Source organism: Lagenorhynchus albirostris, chromosome 4 (assembly GCF_949774975.1).
Source record: "Lagenorhynchus albirostris chromosome 4, mLagAlb1.1, whole genome shotgun sequence".
NCBI classification, from domain to species: Eukaryota; Metazoa; Chordata; class Mammalia; order Artiodactyla; family Delphinidae; genus Lagenorhynchus; species Lagenorhynchus albirostris.
In genome coordinates this window covers 8,508,645-8,532,194 of record NC_083098.1, presented here as the reverse complement: position 1 = coordinate 8,532,194, position 23,550 = coordinate 8,508,645, and the positions used below count along the sequence as shown (strand labels likewise).

The following is a 23,550-nucleotide window of genomic DNA, read 5'->3' as shown; positions in this document are numbered from 1 at the left end:
ACTCCCCCTTTCCTAGTGAAGGGTCCCCCTTTCTAGCTGGGCACTCCCTCTTGGTGGTGAGCACTGCGGCTTTGGGGATGGGATGGTGCAGGCAGAATGAAGGTGTCGTCCCCTTTTTGTATGGTTCTTCTCAGGTTTTATGTTCAGCTGCATTACTGAAGTTTCTTAGGTGGACTCCAGAGCTCTCCCAGAGCTGGTTTTGTTCATGGATAGACGGCTAAGTGTTGATCTTTGTGGAAGAATGGAGGCTGGGTATCCTGCACTGCCATTTTGGCGGCATCACCTCCAGTCCTGCAACTCTGGAACAGCCAGATGGAAGGGATTCATAGAGCAAGGTATGTGGGCATGGGCACGGAGCTTCGATGCCCTCTCCAGGCACACCGCTCACCTAGCACACCTCCACATGTTCACCAACTTAGAATCTACTCTTTGACCGTCAGTTCCAAACTATGGTCTGGGAGAAGTCAACAGGTACTAGGCTGACAACTAAATGCCCACAGACACTAGCTCCAATGAGATCCACAGCAGATGACAGAGAAGCCACACATCTGATCAGTATTTTGGTCTCATGATCATAGAATTGCCTCACTGAACTGCACAGTGGCACGAAAACAAATCTTATTGCACTATGCCCACTTGCAGACAGGTGGTCAGGGAAGTCACCTGACACATCACAACGTGTCTTTTGATGTGGGCTCTAGGCAAACCTCATCTCTAGCTATCCATCCCTGGTCAAATTTGCTGCCCACCCTAGCAGCTGGGCGTAATATAGAGGAATGGTCAAGTTCACGTCCTACCACTGTGACAGTGAACAAGTTATTTCCTCTAAACATTCATTTCTTCATGCGAAAAACTGGGATAAGAATGAAAATTATAGTTACTGAGAGCTTGTTACGTGCTAGGCACTGTTCTATGTGCTTTCCATTAATTAATTCATTTACTTCTCATTACAACTCCATGAGGGAGGCATTATTTTTATTCCCATTTTAAATAGGAAGAAAATGAGCTACAGAGAGGTTAGCTGTGTGGCCCAAGGCCACGCAGCTAGTGAACGGTCGAGCCAGGAGGGCAGTGGTAGCAATGAAAACTGAATAGTGCGTAGGTAATGCTTGGTGCGGGGTCTGGCCACCGTCAATACCTGGTAGTCACCACACTCGAAACCTTGGTGCCTGTTTCTGTGGGTTAATCTTAGACAAAGCTTGCTTTGCTTACCCCTGCGGCAGAAAGGCCCAGACATGTCTCTCTAGTTCAACGTCAGCTATGACCGAGTTCCTCCCGACACTTCAGTAAGTAAGTTATCAACTCTGTTACTGTGATTCCTGCAAGTCTGGTCTCAAAGGGTTGGGGCAAGTCTTTTTCTGTAAAGGGCCAGATGTTAACATGGTTTGTTAGGCTTTATAGACCAGACCCTTTTAAAAATGTAAAACCCATTTTAGCTCACAGGCTGTAGCTGCCAACCCTGGCTCTCCAGGGTTATTAATAGAGAAGCTTTCTGGTCAAGAAGCTTTCAGGCGGAGCGGGAGCTATCACAACTGGCTAAATCGCCTGGTTACACTTTCATTAAACCCCACCCAACACAAGTGGCCTTATTTTAATGAGATTTTTTTTCATTAAATAGGTACATTTCTGAAAACTGAGGAAACTTCCAAATGTCTGTCAGCAGGTGAGGGAAGGTAGGTAGGTAGGCAGGTAAATCTAGAAATGCCTACCTAAAGAGTCTTCTAAAGCAATAGTGATAAAGGAAAAAAGAGGAGAATATGCCAGAAAAATCGTTTTTAGAAAAGCAGCACAGAATTTCATTCATGCAAGAAACTTTTAGAGGAATTTATTGAGCATCTCTATGTACAGTAGTTTTAGAGCTCAGTGACCTTAGGAATCATCTGGTCCAATCTCCGTATTCCATGCATGAGGATTCTGAAGGACCCCCCCCCCTCAAATTTAAAATACCTTGGCTATTTTCATTCAAAATTAAAGGTAACAGGCTTTTTTTGTCCTGCAAACTGAGCACTTGTGTATGCTCTTAAGTGTTTGTTGAATGGAACTTATTAATGGAAAGTTACTGTTCTCTTTACCACTTTTAAACCGTCTATTAAGTCTGGTAAAAACAGTACATGGTAATTTTTAAAACTTATTGAAAATATTTTTTGCTGTGTATAAGTGGGCTAATTAGCATCAGCCATTAGATTACTAAGTCTTAGATTCACCTTTAATTCCTCCTTTTCCCTGAAGGCTCCCATCGCCTCCCCTCCTCCCGTCCCTCCTGCGCACAGCTCTTCTCTTTCCACTGCTGCCCCCCCCCCCACTGCTCTCAGCTGCTGTCCTTCCCACGCCATTCCAACACAAGTACCCTTATCCGCATTTCCTTAAAACCAGGCTCAACTCATATCACTGCCTCCTTCCCCCACCCCAAGGCTCTGAACATTTTGAAGGTCCAAGGCTTAGCCTGGTTCCTCAGCCCCAAACTTACTGTCTTTCTCCCCAGTCGTATTTACCATTATTCTGTTTCCTCTGATGCTCCCTTCGAATTGTTCCTGGCCCTTCCTTAAATACTTCACCATGTTCAAGCCCTTGCTAAGGCCTTCCCCTCCGTGAGAAATGCCTTTTCACCCATCAGAAGCTTCAGAAATTCCAGCCCTCCTTAATGCCATATGCTCCCCCCTACCCTGTTTTCCTCTTCATTTTCCCAGCAGTTGGTTCTACTCTCTTGTGGCAGGAAGCAAGTTTGACCTTGTATTAGATTACTCGGGTAGATGACTTAATTCTTCTACTGAAAGCAAGCTACCCATTCTGCAAGTACAAGAAGAGAGAGTTCTGGTTACATTAAAACAGCAAATTTATTGCGTAATATTGAACTATAGGCACACACATAGAAAATAAACATTTCATATAACTATATCTTTTTTAATCTTGTATTATAAAGACTGAAAAACTACCAATTTAGCAATTGGAATAAGTTTTAAAAACAAAAAGCAAAAAATCTACAATCCTTCAGTGAGGTTTGATGCTGTCTCACGGTTCATAAATACTTCATTTTATATAAATAAGTCTCTTCTCTAGTGACTAGGAATTTAAAATTAGGCTGACATGGATTCTTTGCTCATGTAGAATTTTCTGATCCCATGATGAAGAAGGTTGAGTGTGTCATGATTTCTGAAATACACATATTTGCTTCAAACACAATCCCTCCTGAAATCCCACTGTAAACACACATTCCAAATGCAATAAACAAAAGTTCCATAATAAAGAATGTCCTTAAGTCTTAGCAGTTAGGGAAGAGGAAAAAAAAAATCTGAGTAGAAATTCTGCAATTTAAATAGAAAAGGAAAATAGACTGCATGCATCCACCAGGAGGAGAGGAGAGGAAGGGACAGTAAGTCAGGTAACAGAGAATGGGATGAAGTGAAGAGAAAAGTAGGAGGGTGGGAGGAGAGATGAAGTGGGAGAGACAGAAAGTGATAGGGAAAAGGATAAGAAATTTATTCTACTTTTCTGGGAGAAAACACTCCTTAGAAGATTAATGCAACCTGCTCCAAAAGTAAAATGATGCAAGAGGGTGAGGGCCTGTTACCTCATCTTGTTGTCAAAAGGGCTTGGCGGGGCCAGCAGACCGAGGTCGGCTCAGCTGCGAAGCTACGCGGCTCTGCACCCCTGTGAGGAGGGCCGGGAATAGGCAGAGCCGTGGGGAGACGGCCAGTCCCTCAAGAACTGTGTTTTTAGGCAAAAGGCAGGTGTATGAAAGGCTCCCGTAAATTCGCAAGAGTTCCGCCAAAGTCATGGACCCGGATTCAGCTTGTTGGGCTTGGGAATTTCTGAAGTAATCCTCTCCTTCTTAGTCCTTAGGGTTGGACGGCAACAAGCCAGGAGCATTTCCAAGGCTGCAGAGAAAGGAGATGTTCTGCACGTGCAGGTGAGAAAGGACAGGTCAGTCAAATCATTCTTGCAGAGGAATGAGAAGTTAGGAAGACAAGGAAGCGTCATGAGGAAAGGTCAGGGCTGAGAGAGACATCTGGGGAATGCGAGTTTAAAAATCCACTGCCCTTTTATCCAGCAGAGTACAGCGTAGTCACAAGTGCAAGGAACAATGGAGAACTGCGTTTAGAAACAAAATCGCTTCTCAGACAAGGGCCAGTTTTTCACCCCATCCCTAACCCCTGATTTTTCAAAAAGGTCCCTGCTTACCACCCCAGAAATGCGTCAATCGGGTTCAGGATTCAAAAGTTCCAACCCACTTATACAATTAAAAAAAAAACCAGAACTCACTCCCCATGGTTTTCTGTATGGGCCTCACTGTGGATGTGGAGGAAGGAAGGGGAATCGGGGGCAAGCTGGGGAGCCTCAGGCCAAGCTGAACCCCTCGTAGTTGTCAAGGGCCTGGGTCAGCCGTGCACACAGGACCTCTTTGCTGCTGTACTTGGGGAGGTCGAGAAGGTTGTAGCAAGTGTGGGCCACGGGCAAGTACTCCTCCCCGCTGGCTGTGGACTGGATGACAATCTGCAGGCTGGCCATGCCGTAGATGGGGATGCGATCGCTGCCTGTCAGGAACACTGCGGAGAGAGAGAACGGGAAACACCAGCTAGGTAAATGGGGAGCGGCTCTCTGCGGCCCAGGGAGGAACAGAAGGGAAGGGGTGACACCCTGTGGCTCATGTTAGAAGTACAACCGCTTTTTTGTGCCAATACTCACTTATAAAGCAAGAGATTGCCTTTCAAGCCCTGTGTTTTGGTTTTATATGGATAAAAAGTCTGTACTTTTCATTGGCTAATTTCAGACCCTAATTATACACTGACAAAGCATCCATCCAATGGAAAGATGCTCAGAAATGCCCCCGAATAAAAAATGGCCTCAGTGAAACGTGTGGCCTCATAAACGTCATGAGCTTTCACAAAATCAAAGAGGAAGGGAAATGCTGACCTAGGAAAAGGGCTGACCTCAGAAACCCGGAAGAAAACTACAGACCATGGGGCCTCAGGGTCTCCCCTCTCCCCTCGAGTATCTGTGATTATACCCCCTTGGCTGGTGAATTTCCATTTGGGATCTGTTTGCTTGCCTTTCCCTGTCTCTCCATTTCTCTTAAACCAGAAGATCTGACACTGACACTATATGAGACATTTCCCTCTTGGGACACACTTGTGACTTGGAGGAAAAAAAAGACCAACCCAGCTGTCTCTTCCTGTTTTCCAGCACTGGATAACCTTCTTTGTTGAACTACTGGAAAATTAACTATCGATACAATGAAATCATTAGTTAAGGAGCACGTTCAGATAACCTGTCACTACCTGAGGCTATGATACATAAACATTCTTGCCAAATCTGGAAAGTTAATAAAAATTTATGGAAGTCCAATGGTCTCTGAACAGAAAAACATCTTCTTTTAAGGAAATCCCCGGACCAAGGGCAAGCGCCTCTTGCTTGTCACAGTCCCACAAGAGCCACTGGCAAATCTCATCCTGTCATCCTGACTCATATGCCGCTATTTCTCAAGGGCCCATGTAACCGGGCAGAGGGGGGAGCAGGGCTCTTTTTAGGAATTCTTTTGTAAGCTCTCCGCTTCCTCTCATCCTTACTCCATGGCAGCAGGAGAATCTGGGGGTAAACCTTGCATTAATACTAATATATGCTCATTCTTAAAAAGCAAAAGAGACTGCCTTTCAAACTCTGTTTTTCTCATTTTATATTGATAAAAATGTTATGCTATGCAGTGGCTAATTTATGACTCTGATTATACAATGACACAAGGATTTCTACTATTTTTAAAAGGGTAATTTGCTCATGTAAACTAGGCTTCATTTTCCTTTGCAAATGTACTACCATTCTCAGACGTCATCCAGCCAGTCACAAAGGACCATTTTTTGTACGATTCCATTTATATGAAATACCCAGAACGGGCGAATCCACAGAGACACAGCAGATTGGTAAGCGGTGGAAGGCTGGGAGGAAACGGGGGAAGGCTGCTAATGGGTACAGTGTTTCTTCTGGAGGTGATGAACGTGTTCTAAAATTAATCGATAGTTTCACAACTCAATATACTAAAAACCACGGAACTGTACACCTTGAATTGTAACAGTATGTGTGTGTGAATTAAATCTCAGTAAAGCTGTTATAAATCACATCTCCCCAGTTACATCTGCAGTAGACACAAATATTTTCAAAAGGCTAGAAAGATAAGGGAGGTTAATCCAAACAATTCGATTTCATCAATGTAATACTTAAAGGAATCCCCTTCATATAAAATAACTAGTATTTTTAGAGCAATTAAGAATCACTGAAATGCTTTTCTTCCTTTCATGCAACCCACCCCGTTACACAACAAATAAGGCTTAACCACCTCTGTTGCGCCTCAGATATCACTAAGACAAAAAATGTAAATGTATTTCCTTACTTGCCCTTTACCATTTAAAAGAGCTGAACTTCACCACGGAGTATACCATCCTATACCAAATGCAAAACTGAAATGTGGACAGATACCACACTGATGTTACTTACAGAGAAACTTCTTCTTCTTTTCCAGTGGGAACTCATGAAACGTTTCCCAAAATAGTTTCACAGTGGGATGTGTGGCTGAGTAATCACCCTTGTAGATGGCAGTCTGCCCAAAAAGACAAAGAAAAAAATTATCTTCCAGAAGAACATTACAAATGGACATCTGTATACCATTTGCACTGGAGAGTAAGAAATAACCACTGAGATGCAGGAGGCCTCCAAATCCTACGTGACCACAGAAGAGAGAGACCGGGGGTGGGGTGGGGGGGGGCTTCCCTGGTGGCGCAGTGGTTGAGAGTCCGCCTGCCGATGCCGGGGACACGGGTTCGTGCCCCGGTCCGGGAAGATCCCACGTGCCGCGGAGCGGCTGGGCCCGTGAGCCATGGCCGCTGAGCCCGCGCGTCCGGAGCCTGTGCTCCGCAACGGGAGAGGCCACGGCGGTGAGAGGCCCGTGTAACGCAAAAAGAAAAAAAAAAAAAGAAAGAGACCGGGTTCCGGGCGCTGTGCCCAGGCCTGTGCTGCCCCCTCAGAGGGGACAGACCGCACCTTTTAGGCTTACCTCCTCCAGGGCCTCCCAGTTGTAGTTGCTGTTCCCCACCATCATGGCCCTCAGTTCCGAAGGCTGGAAGAGCTCAAGCACTTTGCCACCACACACCTTTAGGAAGCCGCTGGAGAAAGCTGTGTACCATTCATGAACTGAGATTTGGAAGACATAATTCACGTAAGCATCCACAAAGTCCTGCCTGCCAGGAGACCAAAGAAATAGAATACGTTTAGCCCAAAGCCTTGTAGAATTTATCAAGTTCCCCTTCTAACTGAGGCTGAGAGAGATGAAAAATCTCATCAAATGCTCTCACCAGGAGGCATCCTACAGCATCTTGTAGGTTACCACCCAGCCCTAGGATTCCACCAGGGGGGGGTCTCCGGTGATCTGGGGGTGGGGGAGGCAAGAAGGAAGGGGAGGGGGCCAGGTGGGTGGAACCATACTACTGACTTTATTTTACCTGAGGTGTTCCAGTTTTCATCTTGTTTATGGTCCTACATAATTTAGTTAAGGAAAAAAATAAGACTTTTTCTGCTTAAAAGAAAAAGTCTAAGATAATGGTTCTGGACTACTTCCTTTGTCTTCAAAAATGAATAAAGCTAAACCCATCTGACATTTGTATCCTCCCCTACGTTAAAAGGTAATTTCCTAACACCTTACTATAAATCCCTTAATGACCTCTGGAAAGAACTGTCTTAATACAACGGCTCCATCTCACTAAGGGTCAGTCAAATGCTAATTAAGACAATGGCTTCTGCAAGCCTGACTCAAAGCAAGCTGGCTTCCTGGGCTGCTTACTGTAGATAAGGAGTTGGTTTTCTGGGCAGGTTTCTGCAGGTTCCAGGTCAGAGTTCTGGTTTGTTTTTGTTTTTGTTTTGGCCGTTTGTGATTTTTTACCCATGTTTTAAAAAACTGAAGTGTAGTTAATTTTGAATGTTGTGTTTCAGGTGTACAGCAAAGTGATTCAGTTATATATATACGATATATATATGATATATATATATTCTTTTTCAGATTCTTTTCCATTATAGGTTATTACAAGATATATCAGTAGAATATAGTTCCCTGTGCTGTACAGTAGGCCCTTGTTGTTTATCTATTTTATATATAGTAGTGTGTATATGTTAATCCCAAACTCCTAATTTATCTCTCCCCCCACCATCCCCTTTGGTAACCATAAGTTCGTTTTCTATGCCTGTGAGTCTATTTCTGTTTTATAAATACGTTCATGTATATCATTTTTTTGGTTAGATTCCACATACAAGTGACATCATATGATATTTGTCTTTCTCTGTCAGAGTTCCCTTTTTATATACGGTCTGGCCATTGTCTGTATGTATATTCCATCTCTGACTAGTGGGAATGTAATCTGTGCACTGAGGCATAAACAGCTGGGAGAAAAAGTTGCCAATATCTGGAAAAGCTGAAAAAGTAAATACCCTTTTACCCAGCTACTCTACTACCAGCTAGTGCCCCAGAGAGACGCCTCACATGAGTGCACAAGAAGACAAGTACAGGGGTGTTCGTTGCAGCATTCTCTTGTAATACAGAAAATTGGGAGAAACAAAACTAAATATCCATTAATATAAGAATAGACAAAGAAGAGACAGTAAAGTCATATGATGGAAACCATAAAGCACAGCACTTTATGGAATTTTTGTCCAAAGGAATAGAAGAATCTCAAGAACAATGCTGAGTAAAAACCAAGTTTTTGAATATTAAGTACAATATGATAGCACTTAGGTAAGTTGTTTCTTTACCACTTCAAACATTATTATCTATAAGAGACAGCGGCTCCGCCACTTATGGCTTGTGACCCTTGGGCAAGTTATTTAATCTCTCTGTGCCTCACCCTCTTCATCTGTAAAATGGGGAGAATAAGAGTACATAACTTATGGGACTATTATTAAAATTAAATGAGTTAATACATGTAAAGTTCTTAGAACTGAGGCCGCCTTGTAAATGTTAGTGATTATTACATTGTTTATGGCTATGAGATTTTGTGTATGAGTATGAAATTATATATAGGACATATATATAAAATGTGTGTATTTAATAAAAGCATTATGTAAAAAGATCTTTGTCTTAATACACATATTATAAAAATATAAAAACATGAAAGACTATGCATAAAATTCATAAGAGTTTTGTCTATGTAGGAAAAGAGGGTGAGAGGAGAGAAATAGGATTAAGGGGATGTACAGAAAGAATTTCAATGGCTTCAGTAATTCTTTTTTTAAAAAACCTGAAGCAAATACTATCTGTTTAAACTTTGATCATAGATACACAGAAGTTTGTCATATTAGTTTAGTGCTTTTGTGTATTTACTTTTTTTTTCTAAAAATTAAAAAAATCAGACACTTTGAAGACAGATACCTTCCACGTATCCTCTGTAACATACTACACTTCATAAAACTACAATGTGAACATTTTGGGTTTCCTCCAGGCAGATCTGGTCACCAATAATTAACCAATCTACACCGATAACTAACTGTAGTATAAGCCCTGACAGTTTGGGGTTTCTTGTCCTTTTTTTGTAATGCAAGCGCTCTGGCTATGCAAGCATCCGCTTCGAAGAAGATAGCTAATGGAGAAGAATAAACACACTACAGCCACACAGCCAGGCCGCCTCTCCCCGCTGAAGCTCCTTTCAAAGATCTTGGTCGATTCTGATAACTGACCGCGCGGGCCACTTGTTTTTCTTCTCTTCCCACGCATTAAATTCCTACTCTTAGGTTTTAAATTTACAAAGAGTGAGCCCGTGAAACCCTAGGGCCCCACTGTCAAACCCCCAAAAAAGCAGAACCCCAGACCCTCACTCCTACTCTCTTGCTTTCTCTCCACCACCCTTGACCCAACCTTACTGTGTGGCCCCGGCGTGCCATGTAATTTCCAGGTCTTGTAAGTAACATACCTTTATTTTTTTTCCCAAAGTGTCCTGCGGGTTATTTCTGAAGGGCGTCTTGCAATCATATCAGAACCACAAGGACTGGTCCAATCACAACACTGGTTATTGATAGGCTGAGACCAGCATAAAACAATAACCAACAGGCAATGTAATATGGTGGATAGTGGGATAGACAGGGGTTCAAGTCCAGGGTCTGCCATGTTCTGTATCTAAGCCTCTCTTTTCTCATCTTTAAAATGGGGTAAATGTTCAGTTTTAAAAATAAAAGCCACCAATGTAGAAAGATTACTGTACATCTTAACTGTAGATGCTGAAAGTTCTCACAGTGCAGACAATATACTGCTTTCCTGAAACCCATTAGACAGAGCCTGCAAAACAAAGAATGTTGCCTGCCATCCAGTTCTATGAGGACCAAGTCATAAGCCACTGCAGTCACTGACCTACGGTACACACTGAAAGGAATTCAGAATGAAAAACAGGATGAAACATTCTGTGTTTTTTGGTACCTAGACAGTTAAGATGCATATTAGGAAGAATTTCAATGACACCAGATTCTTGCATCCTCCCATACATAAATTAGCACTAAAATCATTAACTTGAGATATCTGAGGGGTTTTTTGTGATTAGCAGTAATCTTACCAAGGTGTATGTTTGACTATATGTATTTCCCAGCCCAAACAATTCACGTATACTGGCTCTTTCCCTACCTCTTCGGAGCAGTTCCTCGGAGCTATCTGAGAGGCTATAGTCCTCAGTAAGGCCCCTGAAGAAACCCCAAAATCACAGCTCTCATGTTGTGCACTTTTATCTCCGTCAAGAGTTTTTTGGCAACCATGAACGGACCCAGAGCAGACTTTTTTCCTTCACCTGAACTCTCCGAGGATCTGGACCTTGGTACCAGCAAGGGCCCTTGTGCCTCCCTGGAGAGTCCAGACGAATCTGGCTGAGTCTCTCGTGGTCTCGGATCTCCTGTCTTGGTTGACAATCCTGAGTTTTTTTCAGTAGTGGGTAAGACTTTTCCTTTGTAAGAGATACTGAGAAAGGGTTCAGTTGTAAGATTCTGAGAAAGTGCCCAGTTGAGAAAGAATGGGAAGATTTTGTTCATTTGAAAGACAGTGGGAAGGTTCGGACTGGGTGATTAGGTAGGAGCCTGACCTGATGGGTTTCCTCAAATCATCTACCTTAACAGGATTTGTCAGAATAAAAGTGAAGATACCGTAGGAGAGCTTTCAGCTCCAAAGGGAAGACACACAGCTCCTCCAGGCCGATTACAGCTTCCTCGGGCAACTGAGGCATTTATGGGAGTGGTGGAGGAAGTCCTCACACTGTGCAGCAGGTCCCTAGGGAAAGCCACTCCTTAAAACCTCATTCAGCCAGGGCCGCACATATAAGAATGGGCCATTCAGTGCTCAGGGCCTCCAGAGCATTTTTAGGCTGCCAGTAAGAGAAACCCAGACACGCAAAAGAGCTAAAACGACTCTAGGCTGACACCTAGAAGAATTAAGCTCACAAACCGCACGTCGGCCCACCACAGTTTTCAGTAGTGATTTTATTCTGACAAACCAATTTAAAAATGAGAAATAGAGTCTCTCGAATGGAAGAAAAAGGGGTGTCAGATAACCCCTGACCAACACCCCAGATAGGTTTACAGAACTTACACTGGCAAGTACTTACTTACTTAAGAATTAAGGAAATCCTCCCTGAAATGGCCAAGATGGGGCTCTTTTTTTGGCATTCCCAAACTGGTTGTTGCATAAGCAGTTAGAGAAAGGCAGCTTGATAAAACATCTTGCAAAATTCTGACCCTCGGGGCATGAAGTCCTTCTAGGAGGACCTTGCATTTCTCTCCCTGCATCTTTGAGATATAAATGTCTTACCAGAGCTCTCAAGAACTCTTATCTTACTCTTATCTAGACCATCTTTAATTCCTGGGACTGAGGGAAAAAAGGGAAAAAGAGGCCTTTTAAACCCAAGCGAGTAAACTTAACTTATTCCAACTGTTATTTATAAACTAGTAAGTTTTATATTGTAATACCCGATTCACGACTAAGTTTTACAATGAAGCTATGAGATCTCTGATACATCTGTCTACATGCCTGTGTGTATGTTATAGATACATGTCTTTACTTCTGAATAGTATTATTGCCAAAATTAATTTGTAAGTGAGCGCTACTTCATTGGCCTAAAGGAAATTAAGCACTTATACACAGTCTCAGAAATATAGAAGAAACTAACCCAAATGAATTTCAGGTTCACACGATCTGGGAAATATTCAGTATTAAATTAATATTTGGTATTAAACTTAGTTTAAGTTTGCTGGTTTAATTAATACAGACTCTTCAGAGTCATCGACATTCAGTATAATACTTTTACTGTACCTAAGTTTGTTAAAAGTCAACTAAGATCTTATTTCTATTACAAAATTTGTCAGCAAGAAAAATAACTTGGTATGATGAAATTTTTATAAGTAAATTAAGTGTAAATGAGATAAGAGTTTTTAGGTGAACCCTTTAGGGATAATTATGTTTTATGGTATGTCTACTTAAAAACAGTTTCTCCAAATATATGGTTACTTGAAACTTTAGAGTTTTGCTAAATTAGGTTAAATGATGGAAGTTTACTGAATATCTAGATCATTCCAAAATAAAATAATATACTGAAACATTAATTACTAAACATAGACTTCCTTTTACAGAGAAAAGAAGATATTCAGGACTATTAATAAATATGTTTGGTGCCACACAGAGAAATTTTCTATAAGAAAGCACATGTTTTTTAGAAATTATAAACAGTATTCATAAGTTTGTCAATCTACAGGATGCTAACATAAAGGAAAGTTTAAAATTGTTTACTTCTTAGTTTTCACTAGAAAGTAAGGTTTTTTAAGAGTTGAGAATTCTAGTTAATATGTGTGATTAAAACTACTAAAATTAATAAGGGAAACATCTTTGTATGCAAGGAAAAAACAAGGTATAAGGAATGAAAATGCATTTTGTTAAGGGAAAAGAAAGTAATTTTGTCCTCAAGAGAGGTTAAAAAGAGGGAAAAGAGAAAAAGGAGCATGGAGGTTCCTTAAAAAAACTAAAAATAGAGTTACCATATGATCCAGCAACCCCACTCCTGGGCATATATCTGGAGAAAACCATAATTCAAAAAGATACATGCATCCCAATGTTCACTGCAGCACTATTTACAATAGCCAGCGGCAACCTAAATGTCCAACGACAGAGGAATGGATAAAGAAGATGGGGTACATATATGCAATGGAATATTACTCAGCCATAAAAAAGAACAAAATAATGCCATTTGCAGCCACATGGATGGACCTAGAGATTGTCATACTGAGTGAAGTAAGTCCGACACAGAAAGAAAACTGTCATATGATGTCACTTATAAGTGGAATCTAAAAAAATGGTACAAATGAACTTATTTACAAACCAGAAATTGAGTCACAGATGTAGAAAACAAACTTACGGTTACCAGGGGTGGAAGGGGGAAGGGATAAATTGGGAGACTGGGATTGACATAAACATACTACTGTATATATCGATAAAATAGATAAATAAGGACCTACTGTATAGCATAGGGAACTCTACTCAATACTCTGTAATGACCTATATGGGAAAAGAATCTAAAAAGGAGTGGATATATGTATGACCGATTCACTTTGCTGTACAGCAGAAACTAACACAACACTGTAAATCAACTATACTCCAATAAAAATTTTTAAAAGAGAGAGAACAAGGAAAAGCATAGGGGAAAAAATCTAAAGGTAAAAAAGGAAGTTATATCAATAGAATGATGTGGAAAAGAAATGCTGAGAAAAGAGTTTTGTGCATGGTCTAGACTGGCAAAGATTAGAATAAACTTAATTGAGTAAATGAATTATAATGTTAACGGTAAGATGGTGAAAAACTAGAATTTGGTTCTCTGTTAAGGAGACGAAGTTTTCTTGGAATATTTATATGATTCTGATAACCAATTGTGAAGTTTTTTTTTTTTTTTTTTTTTTTTTACTTTTTAAGTACTTGTTGTAACTTTCTGTATTTGCCTTTGAAATCTTTTATTGTCACTTTGGCTAAGTGAATAAGTATTGTTTCACAGTGACCTATAATCCTATTTGACCAAGTGTTTTTAAAACTCTTGATAACTTTGACAAACTTCCTCAAATCAAATTCTAAATGAAGTTCTTTTGACCTCTAACTATCTTTGGGATGCTTCAGAGGGCCCCGGAAACATCTCAAAGAGAAATATTAAACTAATTAGGCTTATTTGATATGTTAAATTACATGGCTAGCATTATCAAACAAGTAGTGATAAACCTTCTTAGGTTATACTGTATGGGTAAATGTTATTAATATAAATGTTCTAAAAATTATATGAAATTCTAAAATTTACATGTGTCCTGGTATAATGTCATAATTCTAGTTATTTAATATTGTATTAAATATATTTAATATGGTGGACTTTATAATTTCATTATTTTAATATTTTAATCTTGTATTTAATATCTAAAATTTAATATTGTAATAGTGTATGAAAATAACCAAATTTCTTTGACAAATACATGGTAATCAGGTCTTTAACTGTGCCTTTTTAAGTCTTTTGTCATTTACATACAGTTATTGTTTTACTCTGATGCTTTTACAAAAATGCTTCATCTCCAAGAAGATTCAAAGAAAGGACGTTTTGACAAGCACAGGTTTCTGGTAACTTTCAGATCATACTGCTTAACTGGGTAAGAAATTAAAGAATTCTAATGGAAAACCTGATGGCTTCGTAAAACTGTTAACAGAAGATCAAGAATTAATAACATGGGACTGAACGAAGTGATGAGGATGATTATAATTTTTATGACTCTTTGAAAAATTTCTGATTCTTTTTAATGTTTTATTTTTCCAGATTTGAGAAAACTTTTGCTCTTTCCTCTTAAGCTAACTATAATTTATAGCAACTTGGTAAATTATACCTTTGTAAGCAGAACTGAAACATTTATCTTTTCTCTCTGATTCCTCCAGAATTTGGAAACTCTTAGTATTCTTATTCTCATGGCAATATTATTATTTGCATAAATTCAATAAGAATCTGTTCTCCTTATAACAGGAGATAGAATAGGAGATAACTGGAAACACTGGCTACATTAATGACTTTGGATGGAATGTCATATTCGAGACTATGCAAAAATCAGACATGACCAGACAGCTTTAAAGAACTGAGGTGGACTTTATGGAACCATAAAGCCTCTTGGAAAAACAACCTAGTACTTTGCTTACAGGATTCCCGGAAGCCTTATCAGGTGAATAAGGGAGGCCACTTCCTGGCAGGTGCATGGATCTCAAGGTATTCTGTGGACCTTGAGAGGAACCCACCCAAATCTGTAGGTATTGCAGGCAGAATCTGATGCCAAGTCCTTGGCATGGCTTTTCTGGCCTTGAGAGACCTTTGAAAAGTTCCAGCAAAACCAATTTCAGAGAGCCTTATGTGATCTTAATTTGGCTGTGTGTGGCAGAAATGAAGGTGATTTTAGAGAGAAAAAACTTGTTTCAGTAGGTATTAATTTCTAGTGTTGTTAACTGTCTTTGTGATTTGTATTTACTGCCTGAGACTCAACTTCCTAGACTCCTTGTTACTATGTTGCTTTACTGTAAGATTTAATTTAACTATTACAAAGGACATTCTAAATTTGTTTCTGAAGCTTATCACAGTAATCTATCTTTGAATAAAGACAGATGCCCCCTGACCTGCAACCAAGAGATAATATACTGGAAAGACATCATTTAAAGGACTCTCTCCGACCTAGATGAAAGGACCCTTATCAGGTACTCATAACTAGCTCATGCATGGTGAAACGAAAGGGGACTGATTCTTGGATTCATATTTCCCTCTGAAGAAGGGGCCCTGCACCAGACTGGTCTACAGAGAGGACTGCTGGCCTCAAGATCACCTTAAAACAATGCTCAGAGGAGAAACTACACCCACAGGACAAGAAGACAATATCAGAAGTAGACAGCTATGCTCATATGCGATCCTAATATGCCACACCAGACCCGGATGATCATTTATAGTGTTTTCTCGATTTCTTGGACTTCTGCACGTGAATCAGACGTTTTCTATCATGGCACAATCCTATACAAATTTCAAAAATCAATTTGATAGTTGCATTTGTGGTCACTTATCTACATCCAGTACTTCAGGTTTACCTTGGTGGACTTCTTATCTCCAAGACTGTAACTGGATGGCCCTTAGAAAATTTATTTTAGGAGAAAGAAGTTGTAGGGCCACTATTGATACTACTACATGGGAACCCCTCACTTGGCCAATCAAGCATACTTTTTCCGGCCCTGGCCATCGACATGAATTCTCTTTTCAGGTTCCTCAAGCTCCATCAGAGCAATGAGCTAAATTTCAGTCAAAGAACGTAACTTCCCAATTATTAGAAGGGACCCTCCCTCAGGTACAGGACGGATTTATACGGCTAACGCTGGGCTACGGTCATTTAAGTTTAAGGGCCCCCCTAGGCTGGGAACAGTTAAATCATATTAAACATAATCAGCCAGATAACACTAGAAAATGAGGCTGACGCCTTAGAAAAATGCCAACAAACCATTTCCCTTAAAGATAGCACCTGGTATGCAAGAGACTGGGGAGGTGACCAGGATACTGGGTTGCACCTCATGGAATTCAATAGCTTTGTGGTACCAATTTCTGTCCCTGGCTTCTGCCAGAATGGACAGGCAGATGTATCCTAGGATTCCCTTGGGCTCAAGGCCGTAAGTGTTCCAATTGAGATATGACTCCAGCAAATCTACAATGTATACAAGGCTAACAGATCAAGAGATCCTGTATCTCACTGGTATGGCCATTTAACAGCTACTTCTGTGGCTTCAGTAGGACTGGAAGATGTAATCACCCACATCAAAGCCTTGACAAAATTCACCCAGTAGGCCTTGAACGATAGTCATCAGGCTATGAGCCTACTGAATTCTGAGATCTCTATGATGAGAAAAAGCAGTATTACAAAACACATGGCCCTTGATATCTTTACAACATCTCAAAGAGGCAGGCACCTAGGCCACAATTCAAATTGAATGCTGCATTTTCATGCCAGATGAATTCTCTAAAGTTACACATTTAATGACTCACATGAAGAATCTGATTTCTGCCTTAAGTGATCCACTTCCTTGTCTTGGTGATCTTTTGGTTCTGGTTTGGTTCTGGAAGCTCATGCTCAAATCTCTACTTATGATCTTATTAACGTTACTAGCTATATTACTTACACCCTGTATAAGATTGTGGTTTCTGGCGTTACCCAATGTGTAACAAGGTCTTGGGCAAAACTAGTGATGGCTCAACATCTTGAGGCAATTCATCACATATACAGCCCTATACAAATTTAACTGTAATGGTGCATATCTAGATATGGGAAAAGGAACAAGGGAAAATACTTCCTATATCTTAATAGACTGGTAAGACAAATGATCCAGAGAATTTTTAAGTTATTAACAGGGCCTAATCCAGAAATAGCACATTGAGTGGCCTGTCAATGACATCCTCGGCCTGACCTAGGAATGAGCCTTCTTAGTGCTGTGGGACAAACTGGTCACGAAATGCCTCCCAAAACTTGGTTAAACTTACGATCAAAAGGGAGGGAGTTGTAAAACAAAGAATGTTGCCTACCATCCAGTTCTACAAGGATCAAGTTGTCTGCCACTGCAGTCACTGACCTACGGTAAACACTGAAAGGAATTCAGGACAAAAAACAAAATGAAGCATTCTGTGTTTTGAATATATGGGCCCCTAGATAGTTAAGATACATATCTAAGGAAGAATTTCAATGACCCCAGATTCTTGCACCTTCCCACATAGAGATGAGCAATTTTTTGTGTAATTAGCAGGAATCTTTTACCAAGATGTACGCTTGACTACATGTATCTCCCAGCCAAAAAACATATATCCTGGCTCCTCCCCTACTTCTTTACAGCAATTTCTCAGAGTTATCTGAGAAACTGTCTCCAGGGCTAGCATCCTCAGTAAGGTCCCTGAATAAAACTGAAACTCACAGCTCTCACGTAGTGCATTTTTGAATTCTCTCAACAGTCAATAACATTTTCCTGGTACAACTGCCTAAGAAAAGCACCATCAGCATGAATTTTTTTACTATAGCCTGTGATGGTTAATTCTGTGTCAATCTGGCTAGGCTATGGTGCCCAGCTGTTTGGTCAAACCTCACTCAAGATGTTGCTGGGAAGGAGTTTTTTAGATGTGATTGATTTTTAAATCAGTAGACACTGAGTAAAGCAGATTAGTCTTCCTCATGTGGGTGGCCTCACCCAGTCAGTTGAAAGCTTTGAAAGACTAAGGTCCTCCAAAGAAGGAATTTGGCCTCCGGACTGCCTTCGGACTCAAGACGGCAACATCAACTCCTGCCAGAATTTTCAGCCTGCCATCCTGCTCTGAAGACTTCTGACTGGCCAGCCCCACAGCTGCACACACAGATTCCTTAAAATCAATCTTCCTCGTATGTGCATGTGTGTGTTACTGGTTCTGTTTGTCTGGAGAACCCTAAGACACATTTAGGTACTAGGAAGGGGGGTACTACAGTAGCAAATACCTAAAAATGTAAAAGCGACTTTGGAATTGGGTAATAGGTAGAGGCTGGAAGGGTCCCGAGGCAGTGACAGAAAAAGCTTAAATTGCCTTGAAGAGACTGTTAATAGAAATATGGACATGAAAGGAGATTCCAAAGAGGGCTCAGAAAGAAAAGAGAGATGTAGAGAAAGCTTCTACGATCTTAGAAAATACATATATTAAATCATAAACAGAATAATGCTAGGAATATGGATATTAAAGCACTCTGGTGAAGTCTCAGATGGAGATGAGGAACACATTATTTTTTGGAAATTTGAAAATGGCGATCTTGTTATAACGTGGCAGAGAACTTGGCCAAGTTTTGTTCTAGTGTTTTATAGAAAGTAGGACTTCTAAGTGATAAACCTAGTTATTTAGTAGAGGAGATTTCTGAGCCAAGTATTTAAGGTGTGGTCTGGTTTCTTCTTATAGTTAAGATGCAAGAGGAAAGAGATAAATTGAAGAGGGAATTGTTAAGCAAAAATGAACTAGAGAGGAGACATTCAAGATGGCGGAGGAGTAAGACGTGGAGATCACCTTCCTCCCCACAGATACACCAGAAAGACATCTACATGTGGAACAACTCCTACAGAACACCTACTGAACGCTGGCAGAAGACCTCAGACCTCCCAAAAGGCAAGAAACCCCCCACGTACCTGGGTAGGGCAAAAGAAAAAAGAATAGACAGAGACAAAAGAATAGGGACGGGACCTGCACCAGTGGGAGGGAGCCGTGAAGGAGGAAAGGTTTCCACACACCAGGAGCCCCTTCGCGGGCGGGGACTGAGGGTGGCAGAGGGGACAGCTTCAGATCCACGGAGGAGAGCACAGCTACAGGGGTGCGGAGGGCAAAGCAGAGAGATTCCCGCACAGAGGATCGGTGCCGACCGGCACTCACCAGCCCGAGAGGATTGTCTGCTCCCCCGCCGGGGCGGGCAGGGCTGGGAGCTGAGGCTCGGGCTTCAGTCAGAGCGCAGGGAGAGGACTGGGGTTGGCGGCGTGAACCGAGCCTGAAAGGGCTAGTGCGCCACGGCTGGCTGGGAGGGAGTCCGGGACAAAGTCTGGAGCTGCCGAAGAGGCAAGAGACTTTTTCTTGCCTCTTTGTTTCCCGCTGCGCAAGGAGAGGGGATTCAGAGCGCTGCTTAAAGGAGCTCCAGAGACGGCCGTGAGCCGCGGCTAAAAGCGCGGACCCCAGAGACGGGCATGAGACGCTAAGGCTGCTGCTGCCGCCACCAAGAAGCCTGTGTGCGAGCACAGGTCACTCTCCACACCCCTCTTCCGGGGAGCCTGTGCAGCCCGCCACTGCCAGGGTCCCGGGAACAGGGACAACTTCCCCGGGAGAACGCACGGCACGCCTCAGGCTGGTGCAATGTCACGCTGGCCTCTGCCACCGCAAGCTCGCCCTGCAACCGTACCCCTCCCTCTCCCCAGCCTGAGTGAGCCAGAGCCCCCGAATCAGCTGCTCATTTAACCCAGTCCTGTCTGAGCGAAGAACAGATGCCCTCCCATGACCTACGCAGAGGCGGGGCCAAATCCAAAGCTGAGCTCTGGGAGCTGTGCGTACAAAGAAAAGAAAGGGAAATCTCTCCCAGCAGCCTCAGGAACAGCGGATTAAATCTCCACAATCAATGTGATGTACCCTGCATCTGCGGAATACCTAAACAGACAACAAATCATCCCAAAACTGAGGAAGTGGACGTTGGGAGCAAATGTAGACTTGGGGTTTGCTTTCTGCATCTAACTTGTTTCTGGTTTTATGTTTATCTTAGCTTAGTATTTACAGTTTATTATCATTGGTAGATTTGTTTATTGATTTGGTTGCTCTCTTCCTTTTTTATCTATATTTTTTTTTCCTTTTTCTTTTTGTGAGTGTGTATGTGTTTGCTTCTGTGTGTGATTTTGTCTGTATAGCTTTGCTTTTACCATTTGTCCGAGTGTTCTGTCTGTATTTTTTTTTTTTTGTATAGTTTTTAGGGCTCCTTATCATTGGTGGATTTGTTTTTAGGTTTGGTAGCACTCCTTTCTTTCTTTTTTTTAATTACTTTTTTATTTTCAATAATTTTTTAAATTTTTTTCTTTCTTTCTTTCTTTCTTTCTTTCTTTTTTTTTCTCCCTTTAGTTCTGAGCCATGTGGCTGACAGGGTCTTGGTGCTCTGGGCAGGTGTCAGGCCTGAGCCTCTGAGGTGGGAGAGCTGAGTTCAGGACATTGGTCCACCAGAGACCTGCCAGAGACCTCCATCTCTACACTAAGACCCAGCTCCACTCAATGACCAGCAAGCTACAGTGCTGGACACCCTACGCCAAACAACTAGCAAGACAGGAACACAACCCCACCCATTAGCAAAGAGGCTGCCTAAAATCATAATAAGGTCACAGACACCCCAAAACACACCACCGGACACAGACCTGCCCACCAGAAAGACAAGATACAGCCTCATCCACCAGAACACAGGCACTAATCCCCTCCACCAGGAAGCCTACACAACCCACTGAACCAACCTTAGCCACTGGGCGCAGACACCAAAAGCAACGGGAACTACGAACCTGCAGCCAGCGAAAAGGAGACCCCAAACACAGTAAGATAAGCAAAATGAGAAGATAGAGAAACACACAGCTGATGAAGGACCAAGGTAAAAACCCACCAGACCTAACAAATGAAGAGGAAATAGGCAGTCTACCTGAAAAAGAATGCAGAGTAATGACAGTAAATATGATCCAAAACCTTGGAAACAGAATGAAGAAAATACAAGAAACGTTTAACAAAGACTTACGAGAACTAAAGAGCAAACAAACAATGATGAAAAACAAAATAAGTGAAATTGAAAATTCTCTAGAAGGAATCAATAGCAGAATAACTGAGGCAGAAGAACAGATAAGTGACCTGGAAGATTAAAATAGTGGAAGTAACTACCACAGAGCAGAATAAAGAAAAAAGAATGAAAAGAATTGAGGCCAGTCTCAGAGACCACTAGTTCAATACTAAACGTACCAACATTTGAATTATAGGGGTCCCAGAAGAAGAAGAGAAAAAGAAAGGGACTGAGAAAATATTTGAAGAGATTATAGTGGAAAACTTCCCTAATATGGGAAAGGAAATAGTTAATCAAGTCCAGGAAGCACACAGAGTCCTATAAAGGATAAATCCAAGGAGAAACACACGAAGACACATATCAATCAAACTATCAAAAATAAAATACAAAGAAAAACTATTAAAAGCAGCAAGGGGAAAACAACAAATAACATACAAGGGAATCCCCATAAGATTAACAGCTGATCTTTCAGCAGAAACTGCAAACCAGAATGGTGTGGCAGGACATATTTAAAGTGATGAAAGGGAAAAAACCTACAACCAAGTTTACACAGCAAGGATCTCATTCAGGTTCAACAGAGAAATTAAAACCTTTACAGAGAAGCAAAAGCTAAGAGAATTCAGCGCTACCAAACCAGCTCTACAACAAATGCTAAACGAACTTCTCTATGCAGGAAATACAAGTGAAGGAAAAGACCTACAGTAACAAACCCAAAACAATTAAGAAAATGGTAACAGGAATATACATATCAATAATTACCTTAAATGTAAATGGATTAAATGGTCCAACCAAAAGACACAGACTGGCTGAATGGATACAAAAACAAGACCCCCCCCAAAAAAAAACAAAAAAAAACAAGACCCATACGTATGCTGTCTACAAGAGACCCACTTCAGACGTAGGGACACATACAAACTGAAAGTGAGGGGATGGAAAAAGATATTCCATGCATATGGAAATCAAAAGAAAGCTGGAGTAGCAATTCTCATAATAGACAAAACAGACTTTAAAGACTATTACAAGAGACAAAGGACACTACATAATGATCAAGGGATCGATCCAAGAAGAAGATATAACAATTTTAAATATTTATGCACCCAACAAAGGAACACCTCAATAAATAAGGCAAATGCTAGCAGCCATAATAGGGGAAATTGGCAGTAACACAGTCATAGTACGGGACTTTAACACCCCACTTTCACCAATGGACAGATCATCCAAAATGAAAAGAAAAAAGGAAACACAAGCTTTAAATGACACATTAAACAAGATGGACTTAATTGATATTTACAGTACATTCCATCCAAAAACAACAGAATACAATTTCTTCTCAAGTACTCACAGAACATTCTCCAGGATAGATCATATCTTCGGTCACATATTAAGCCTTGGTAAACTTAAGAAAACTGAAATCATATCAAGTATCTTTTCCGACCACAATGCTATGAGACTAGATATCAATTACAGTAAAAAAATCTGTAAAAAATACAAACACATGGGAGCTAAACAATACACTACTTAAAATCAAGAGATCACTGAAGAAATCAAAGAGGAAATCAAAAAATACCTAGAAACAAATGACAATGAAAACACGACAACCCAAAACCTATGGAATGCAGGAAAAGCAGTTCTAAGAGGGAAGTTTATAGCAATACAATCCTTCCTCAAGAAACAAGAAACATCTGAAATAAACAACGTAACCTTACACCTAAAGCAATTAGAGAAATAAGAACAAAAAAACGCTAAAGTTAGCAGAAGGAAAGAAATCATAAAGATCAGATCAGAAATACATGAAAAACAAATGAAGGAAACAATAGCAATGATCAATAAAACTAATACCTGGTTCCTTGAGAAAATAAAGAAAATTGATAAACCATTAGCCAGACTCATCAAGAAAAAAAGGGAAAAGACTCAAATCAATAGAATTAGAAATGAAAAAGGAGAAGTAACAACTGACACTGCAGAAATACAAAGGATCATGAGAGATTACTACAAGCAACTCTATGCCAATAAAATGGACAACCTGGAAGAAATGGACAAATGCTTAGAAAAGCACAACGTTCCGAGACTGAACCAGGAAGAAACAGAAAATATAAACAGGCCAATCACAAGCACTGAAATTGAGACTGTGATTAAAAATCTTCCAACAAACAAAAGCCCAGAATCAGATGGCTTCAGAGG

General features: G+C 41.0%; 1 protein-coding gene across 9 annotated transcripts in view; it reads right to left on the bottom strand.

The window, feature by feature from the left end:
• Window positions 1-977: 977 nt before the first annotated feature.
• The window catches only part of HERC3 (HECT and RLD domain containing E3 ubiquitin protein ligase 3), a 140,396-nt gene continuing 117,823 nt past the window's right edge, over window positions 978-23,550 (bottom strand). For 5 of the 9 annotated variants that reach the window (XM_060147563.1, XM_060147564.1, XM_060147567.1 and 2 more), the window contains 3 exons: window positions 7,040-7,223; window positions 6,484-6,586; window positions 2,816-4,544 (listed from right to left, as the gene is read on the bottom strand). In XM_060147563.1, coding sequence (XP_060003546.1) covers window positions 4,336-4,544; window positions 6,484-6,586; window positions 7,040-7,223 — 496 coding nt within the window. In that variant the 3' untranslated portion in view covers window positions 2,816-4,335. Of the gene's footprint in view, window positions 2,788-2,815; window positions 4,545-6,483; window positions 6,587-7,039; window positions 7,224-23,550 lie in introns of those variants that run through there. The other 4 variants (XR_009540222.1, XR_009540221.1, XR_009540220.1 and 1 more) reach the window with 4 other exon arrangements.